Source organism: Mauremys mutica, chromosome 13 (genome assembly GCF_020497125.1).
Source record: "Mauremys mutica isolate MM-2020 ecotype Southern chromosome 13, ASM2049712v1, whole genome shotgun sequence".
In the NCBI taxonomy this organism is placed as follows: Eukaryota; Metazoa; Chordata; order Testudines; family Geoemydidae; genus Mauremys; species Mauremys mutica.
The window spans coordinates 50,810,749-50,819,768 of NC_059084.1; the positions used below are offsets into that span (position 1 = coordinate 50,810,749).

Sequence of the window (9,020 nt, forward strand, 5' to 3'; positions counted from 1 at the left end):
GTTTTTGTTTCAGCTCAGACTAGCTTCCCCTCGCTGTGTCTCTGGCACAGTAATACAGGGCGATGTCCTCGGGTTTCAGGCCAGTCATTTGCAAATATACCGTGTTGACAGAATTGTTTCTGGAGATGGTGACTTGCCCTTGGACAGCCTGAAAATGCCATTGGCTCTATCCACTTGGGGAGTTAACCCTAGCCAGCCACTCAAGACTCTTCCCAGGAGCCTGATGGACCCAGTCCATATCCATAGTTTTCTAATCTGAACCCGGAGGCTTTGCAGGAGAGGCAGAGAGAGTTTCCCGGCTTTTGCACATCCCCTCCGGACTCCACCAGCTGAACCTGAGACCGGACACCCGGGAATAAAGACACTTTATAGATGTTAGTATAAAAAGAGTGAACATTCAATTGTCACCTTTAAGCTTGACACCAATAAAACTATTCTTGGTGCTTAATCCTTGCAGTTGTTCTTCTGATGACTCTGCAAATTACTGAGGGTACAAAACTATCTTTAAAATATGTTATAGCAAAAAGTGAGTGAATCCAAGGTCCCATTTTCCCCAGTGATTGAAGGGGAAGTTCTCGGGGCGGGGGATTGGTTGGTAATTGCACAATTGCAGAGCTCTGGATTATCTCTGTGGGTGCAGCCTCGGCAGAGTGAGACAAATTTAAACAGGAAAGTGTCGCCTCTATTTGCATATCCCGCTTCTTATAAGAGACACAAACCCCTTCCATTGATGTTCTGAATTACCTGCACTGGAGCTCAGATAGAAGGAGTCAGACTTCTCCATTGCTATATCATATGTTTCCAACCAGTGATGTGATGTTCTACCTCCGTTGCAGCAGAGAAATAATGACAGGAGGTCAATGACCTCCCATTCCGAGGCATTAATGGCTAGATGTTGAACCAAAATCTTTTGTGGTCAAAGGAAATGTCCTCTCTGGCCTGAGTGGCTTTGGATCACCCCTGAGAGACAAGAATATTTGGCTACCTACCTGGCAGGACAGATGAAAATGAAAGTACCTGTGGTTATTGGAGTCAGATATGTGTGACAATGTATCCTCTCTTTTTAGACGGGATTGGAAGTAGAGCTGTAGACTTGCAATTCCAATGGAGGATAATGGAGTTAGGTTCCCAACTCCCCCTGACCATCACAAGGATTTTGGCACCTAACTCTATTAGGCTCCTTTATAAATCAGAGCCAGAGTTTATAGCTCGTCTGCAGTTTTCACCCCCAAACAGTCTCTGGCTGCATTGTGCATTTTCAATGTAGTGTATAAGCGCCTTTCTGACCCTTCACTGCTGCTGTGATTGTCAAAGGAACCTCAGGGAGTCAGGCACTCAGTAAGCCCTGCATTCCAGCATCAATGGGAATTAAAGGCCTAATTCCTCCAATTCTCTTTAAAAAACACTCCTGTAAATACAACTATTTTCTTTTAACTGATTCCCGAGTGATAATGTACCGGAACTGTGGAAAGATGGTGGAAAGGTTAATTTTCACTTGTAGCAGAAATCCATTTCTGTATATTTATAATAGGCTGGATCACCCAGGTTTCCCTAACTGGCACAGTAACACAGAGCAGTGCGGTCAGATCTCAGGCTTCTCATTTGGAATCCAACGGGTGGTTGTATTATTGTATCATGCTGTTCTTTGGGGGGAGGGGTGTTTTTGTGTTTTTTAGCCTGCTATAGATTCTCGCCTCTCCTACCCACATTCCCTGTAAGCTTCCTCTTCATTGTTTTGGTTGTGTTTTTCGTAAAGGGTATGGTTTGGGGCTGTAATGAAATGATAAAAAGGCTACTTAAATATATCAGAAATAATTCCACCACTCCTTGAGGGGCAGAGAGATTGTGACTGGTGGGAAAGGAGGGGGCGGGGCACTTCAGAGATGTTTTATATTTGTATAAACTACTCACCGTTATCTGGTGTTTCTGTTAAAAGATCCCAAAGAAATAAAGAAAAGAAGCAATAACTTGGGAGGCTATGGTAACATAAGTGACTTCCTACAGCCTTTAGAGAGGCTAAAGTTTTCCTTGGGAAATTGATAACGTGACCAAAATCTCATCTTCCTGGAGGTGGAGAAATGAATGTGTCCAAGGATGGGGAGTAAATGAGAAACTGTAGAGAAGTCAGAGCCCCTGTATAGGGGGAGATTCAAGACTGATTCCCCACTCTGGCACTTCAAGTACAGAAGGTGGGGGCCCACAAGGACTATAAAAATTAATACTGGCCACCAGCGGCGGCTCCAGGCACCAGTGCTCCAAGCATGTGCCTGGGGCAGCAAGCGGCGGCGGGCACCCTGCCGGTCCCTGGAGGGCGGCAGTCAGGCAGCCTTTGGCGGCACGCCTGCAGGAGGTCTGCCAGTCCCACGGATTTGGCGTCAATTCGGCGGTGGGTACGCTGAAGCCACGGGACTGGCAGACCTCCCACAGGCAAGCTGCCGAATATGTGGGACCGGGGACCTCCCGCAGGCAAGCCACCAAAGGCAGCCTGCCTGCCGTGCTTGGTGCAGCAAAAAAGCTAGAGCCGCCCCTGCTGGCCACTCCAGGCTTGTGTTAAACTCCCAAGGTTGCAGCTTTTCTCTGACCTTGGATTGGTAGATGCTGCCACCACCCAAGTGCAGAACCCCTTTGAGAGCCCAGGAAGGTGCACTTAGGAATTCCTCCCTGTGGGGTACCCTCAAGCCCTTTCACACCCCACATCCCCCGGAAGAGCTGAAAAAGGGAAAGAAAAAAGAATCAGATGTTGCCACTAGCTAACTAAAAAACATGTGCACAAACCTCTTAAGACACAGAAATCCAATCATGTTCTTAAAAAAGATAAATTTTATTTAAAAAAAGAAAGAAAGAAAGAAAATACATCTGGAAACTCAGGCTATTACTAGGTTTTAAAAGAGCAACAACAAGGATTAAGCACCAAGAATAGCTTTCCTGGGGTCCAGCTTAAATGTTACCAAGCAAAACACCTGGGGTTAGCACAGAGGAATCCACAAGCCATAAAGAAATAAAAAGAAACAAACCTAATCATGTCTTCCTAGACATTTCTTGATCTACTTACATATCTGGGGTTTTGAATGAATAGTTTCTTGGTATGATACAGATGATTTTTCATACCTGGCCCCAAGCTTCTTACAGCATAGCTGCTGCCCTTTCTGCCTGTCGAGTCAAAAGAATAAAAGACAGACAGACAAAGGGGGAGGACCCACCTCTGTCCATTTTCTTCCATCCATGTAAACAGGGTGGCCTGGGCCTCCTCTTCTCTGAGCCCTCCTCTGGTCCCCTCTGGCTGGAACCAGCTGGTTAGGTCACTGGGGTCCTCTCTTCACAGCCTATTGTCCTCCCACTGGCCAGAACCGGCTGCAACTCCTGAGCTGGGCCTCCCGGTGAACAGTTGCTGGGATATGAATTCTCCAGGCCATTGGCTGGGGTCCCAAGTTCCCTCACTGGTCCTCTGTAGCAACATACTCCCTCGCCCATCATCTCCTTAAACCAGTAACCCCCAGGGAAACAGTCCCACTCCCTCTGCATGCAAACCATTAAAAAACCAAGAAAAACCAAGAGAACCCCCACTTCCTCACAACTGCATGGGGAGGTTTTGTCCTAGCTCACAGCAGCTTCCCCTCACTTTGTGTCTGGCACAGTAATACAGGGCAGTGTTCTTGAATTTCAGGGTGGCCATTTCCAAACACAGCAGGTTGCTGGGATTGTCCCTGGAGATGGTGAATCGGCCTTGGACCGAGCTGGCGTAATGTACAGCACTGCCAGCCCAGTAGCTTATACAAGAGATTCACTCAAGGCCCCTGCCAGGAGCCTGATGGACCCAGCTCATCCAGTAGTCTCCAAAGATGACTTTTTCACACCCCCTCCAGATTCCACCAGCTGGACCTGGGGCTGGCCACCTGTCAATAAAGGCATTTTAAAGCATATTGATGTTATATTCAGCAACTGAATATTCTTCAGGGCATTCAGGGGAGAACATATCTTCCAGAGCTGCTACAATGAGAATGAAATGGAGCCAAAGTCTCATTTTCCCTGGTTTTGGAGGGGAAACATATCAGGTGGGTTTGTCTGGTAACTGCATAGACAGCAGAGGGGCCATGGATTGTCTCCGGGTGCAGCCTGGGCAGAGAAAGGGACAGATTTAAACAGGAAACTCTCACCCCTATTTGAATATCCCGCTCCTTATAGGAGACACGAACCCTGTCCCTGAATGCTCAGAGTTATTTGGCTGGTGGCTGTAAGGGAGGGAGTCGGACTCATGTGAACTCTGTGTCTGGGCAGCGCCCAGCGAGTGCGAAGCCATCCTGACCACACTGCTGCACAAAGAGCTCCCTTGAATCCCCTCCCATCCTTCCAGGTGTAAGGGATGAGCTACAGTCTGTTGAAGAGAATGGAAAGACCCAGCACTGGCTTTAGTGGACTCTGGATCAGGCCCCTAGAGGGAAGTGAAAAGGGAAGAATCAGGGGGGAAATCAGTTTTTCTGTTGAGTCTAGAGGTGTTTAGAGCCTCATGTACCCTTTTCAGTGTGTGTTAGATCTACACTGGCATTTTATTGTTTTTCAGAGGGATTTGAGAGCAATTCTACCCATCCCCCAACAAACAACAAAAGCATTTGGACAGTCATCACTTTTAGGCAGCTTTGGACGCCCAAGTTCTGATTATCACACGGAACAATCGGGTCCCCGAATATTTCTCTGGTGCAGTCTGCATTGTTACTTCCGTGTCTGACGAGTGCCACTGTAGGCGTGTGATAGTCAAGCTGTTGCAGTTGTTATGGACACGTGATCATATATGAATACAGAGATCTCAAACCTGACGAGAGGTGATTTTTCGCTCTGGTTGTAGCTCCCGTTCCTGTGCCCAGGGCTGGATTGTTCGGGGAAGTGCTGCCCCCGCGCGGCGCATGGGAGAAAGAAGATTCTGCATCTTGAGTTTTTGTATTAGCAGTATCGGGATTCCCCCCACTGTGTCTCTCGCACAGTGATACCGGGCGGTGTCCTCGGGCTTCAGGCCGGTCATTTGCAGATACAACAGGTTGTTGGGGTTGTCCCTGGAGATGGTGAAACGTCCCTTGAAGGGCTGTGCGTAGTTGATGGTAGATAAAGTTGGGTGTATTTCCACGATCCACTCCAGCCCCTTCCCGGGAGCCTGGCGGACCCAGCTCATCCAGTAGCTGCTGAAGGTGAAGCCGGAGGCTTTGCAGGAGAGGCGGAGAGAGTCTCCGGGCTTTTTCACATCCCCTCCGGACTCCACCAGCTGCACCTGGGACCGGGCACCTGGGAATGAAGATGAATTATGGGGAACGTTAGTATCTAGGGAAACAGAATATCAACCTCCTGACTATCCAACACACGGGAAGGGAGAAAATACCTTCAAACGCTGCTGCAAGGAGAACGAGATACAACCAAAGCCTCATTGTCCCGTGTTTGGAGAGGAGAGTTCTCAGGGGGGTTGTCTGGTGACTGCCCAGAGACAGAGGCTGCGGATTGTCTGTCCGGGTGCAGCCGTGGAAGTGAGAGAGACAGCTTTAAACAGGAAACTCTCGCCGCTATTTGCATATCTCCCTTCTTATAAGAGACTCCAGTTATTTCCTAGAGCGAACTCAGTTTCTTTGTGTGTGGCTGAGAGAAGGGCCCGCAATTTACTTCTGGGGTACCCGCCTCTCCCAGTCGGTGTATCTGAAGAAGTGGGGGTTTTTACCCACAAAAGCTTAGGCCCAAATAACTCTGTTAGTCTTTAAGGTGCCACCAGCCTCCTGGTTGTTTTTGTGAATACAGACTGACAGGGCTCCCCCCGATACAGAAGGATTTCGGCTCTATCTTATTCAGTGGGAGCCCTGCTCTGTGTCTTTCCTGCCCCCACCTCTCTCCAATCCACGTCTGCTTCCCCCTGTGCGTCAGTCTCTCTCGGAGCTGTTCCAGTGACCCCTATCTTAGAACCCTTAGTCACGTGACTATCCCCCCTGACCTGAGGGCCCGCGCTGGGTTGAGGGGCCCCTGGGCAATTGCCCCCTTTGCCACTGCCTGTCAGCGGGCCTGGCAGAGACCACTCAGCTGCTAGCGCAGGGCTGGGAGTTTCAAAGGGGCCTCATGGCTAAAGGAACCCACCTCACATTCTGCAATCACAGTCCAGAATTTCTGCTGCTGTCCCAGGGGGAGGTAAAGACCCAGATATTTAACATAGTAACCGGGGACCAGCTGCTCTTAATTACAGGAAGCTCCCCAAGGTTGGTGCTGAGGGAAGTGGCTGGTGAGGAAGTCTGGTAGGGCTTACTGGAATCATGCAGACAGGCATCAGCCCCACAGAGGAGGTGTCAAGGGTCTTTGGGTCAGAAAGCGCAGGGCTGGAGGCCTTGTCTGGTGGCTGCTGGCCTGGGGACCCTCATTCCCCTTTCGATAGATCTGCTCTGGGGCTGATGCACCCCAGCCATGACATGCAAGAAGAGAACGCTGTACACGTAACGAAACTCTGAAATCCGCGCTTTCAAAACAATGTCAGAAACACGGAAAGGGAGGTCTGGAGAGGAGTGGGGGGAGCAGGAAGACGAGGACTCTCGACTTTTTTCTTTTCCTGTGAACTGGCCACCAATAAACACCTTTCCAATATCGGTTCTTGCCTGTCACTGGAAACAGGGGCGGCTCTAGGAATTCTGCCGCCCCAAGCAGGACGGCAGGCCGTGGGGCGTGCTCTGGCGGTCGCGGGTCCCACGGTTCCGGGGGATGTCTTGCAGACGTGCCTGTGGAGGGTCCGCTGGTCCCGCGGCTCCGGGGGACCTCCCGGCAAAATGCCGCCCCAAGCACGCGCTTGGCGTGCTGGGGTCTGGAGCCGGCCCTGACTGGAAATGTGCAGAGATGAGAACGCAGAAAGCCTGGCAGAGCGGGGCAGGTTCCTTTCCGTGCTGTCAAACCCTGGCAGCAGTTACAGACACCTCTCTGACTGCGAAGAGGAGACTCGTGTCCGCTTCAAGGGTGCCAGGGCTGGGCCTGCAGACCGAGCATACACCATCTAGCAAGTTGTCGAGGCAGCAGCCAAGGCTGAGCGTCTGTTAAACCCTTGAGGAGTTCAAAGCTTCTCCCAACCTTTTTTCTCCAGTAATGAGTCTAGCTCCCACTCTTGGATCCTCAGACCAAGATGTGAGATCATAAGAACTGAAGAACAGCCAGAGACCTTTCCCCTCTCACACCAGGGAAAATAAATCTTTGGCTCCATTTAGCTTTCGTTGCAGCCGCTTTGGATGATGTTTTCTCCCCTTGTACGGATAAGAGAGACTGACCTGTACCACCTCAGGGTTCAACATAGACAGCAACTGAATTAATGGATCTCTCAGGGTGGGTCCCGGTCAGGGGCTGCAGTGGGTATCAGCAATTAGTGGAGCAACCACCTACTACGGAAATTCCGTGAAAGGACGATTCGTCCTCCACCCCCACCTGTACGAACACTCCAGCTCACCCTTCCCTGCACGCTGCGCTAGGACACGTGTCTATGTGTGTCTGTGAGTCTATGGAGAGAGAGAGAGAGAGAGAGAGAGAGAGAGAGAGAGAGAGAACAGTTAGATCAGTGGTTTGCTGAGGCCAGTGTCTGTCATGCTGACTAATATTATCTCTTTGTTCCTTGTGATATCCCATCTGTTCTCTCCTGTTTTTTACCTAGATAATAAAGTCTTTGCGGGGCAGGGATCCAATATTAACTAGAATATTAAATGCTATGGAACCTTTTAAATCTGAGCCTAGAGGCTTTAATTCTTTCCAGAATAAAAGCACCGCTGTGAAGGGGATGTTTATCTAGTTCTAAATGTATAGATGGAACCTCCTCCTATGAAAGAGTCGATTTTTCAAAGGAACCTAAGGGAGTTAGGCACCCAAATCCCATTGGATGAATAGCTCCCATGTGTTTACTAGAGTGTTTAACTGTTTGAATAAAAGTTCCAGATTGCCAGCTGGCATAATCATGGGTAGCTGCTATATTGAATCCAGTGGATCTGTGATCATTGATTCCAGCTGTGGATCTGCTCTCATCGTGTAGATCTTTCTTAAGGCCACAACAACCGAGAGGCGAGAGTTTCATTGGTTCCAAAGGCTGTAGATCAGCCCCATCATCACCCATTTCGGTTCTCTGAGGTGACAGACCCTGCCCAATGAGTTAGATAATAATGGCCAGAAGAGTGAACGTTTCCCTGCTACCAGGAGCAGGGACGTTTGTGTAAAAGGGCCCTGAGTGTCCGCGCGGAACTCGCTTCTTCTTTTTGTGCCAGTCCCTGCTCTGCTCTGTGTCACTGTGTCCCTGGCGCAGTAATAGGTGCCGGTGTCTGCAGCTGTCAGCGAGCGGAGCTGGAGATAAACTTCGCCCTTCGAGGTGTCCCTGGTGATGGTGATCCGGCTACTGAAAGCCGAGCTGTACTCTGTGCTGCCTCCCGCTGCAGTGCTCTGGATGCGCCCCATCCACTCCAGCCCTTTCCCCGGCGGCTGCCGGACCCAGCTCCAATAGTAGCTGCTGACGGAGACTCCAGAAACCTTACAGGTGATACTGAGGGTCTCTCCGGGTTTCACCGCTCCCGGGCCGGTCTGGACCAGCTGCACCTGGGAGAGGACACCTGGGGAAAGGGGGAAGAGAGCTGAGTCTGGCCTGGAACCGGTGCATTCCCCACCTTGGTGTTTCTCAGCGTCCCATGAAATACTCACCTGACAGGGCAGCGAGTAGGAAAAGGGAGCAGAGCAGTGACAGTGTCATGGTGATGGCTAATGGAGACACTCCCCAGGGGGCAGGACCGGTTCTGTGTCTGGGGAGAGACTGAGGCTCCTAGAACCGGGGGTTTGTATTTAACAGGAACCCCCCGGGGAAGGGATTTGCATGAGGGTTTCCCAGGGTGGCTATTAGAGGCGGCAGAGGGTGAGCGCTCAGTACATGGCGATGTCCCCTTTGGACAGGGGTCCCCTTTACACCCCAGAGAGACCAGGCACTCAGCTCAGCTCAGCACAGCTGTGCATTAGTCTGTTGAATTGCTTGGAGCCCTAGAGACAAGACAGGG

General features: G+C 50.4%; 1 protein-coding gene across 1 annotated transcript; it reads right to left on the reverse strand.

Moving 5' to 3' along the window:
* Positions 1-4,767: 4,767 nt before the first annotated feature.
* LOC123347617 lies at positions 4,768-8,722 on the reverse strand. The gene is made up of 4 exons (XM_044984918.1): positions 8,674-8,722; positions 8,340-8,585; positions 5,366-5,485; positions 4,768-5,271 (listed from the first exon to the last, which is right to left on the reverse strand). The coding sequence occupies exons 1-4, from the start codon at positions 8,720-8,722 to the stop codon at positions 4,802-4,804; spliced, it is 885 nt and encodes a 294-aa protein (XP_044840853.1). The 3' UTR covers positions 4,768-4,801.
* Between the last annotated feature and the right edge of the window lie 298 nt (positions 8,723-9,020).

Bases quoted from the DNA above. Each gene is read 5' to 3' on its own strand.
- LOC123347617 (XM_044984918.1), bottom strand. From the start codon at position 8,722: ATGACACTGTCACTGCTCTGCTCCCTTTTCCTACTCGCTGCCCTGTCA. The intron at 8,586-8,673 runs GTGAGTATTTCA...CCCTTTCCCCAG, and splicing joins CCTACTCGCTGCCCTGTCAG to GTGTCCTCTCCCAGGTGCAG. The intron at 5,272-5,365 runs GTATTTTCTCCC...CTTCATTCCCAG, and splicing joins CCTTGCAGCAGCGTTTGAAG to GTGCCCGGTCCCAGGTGCAG.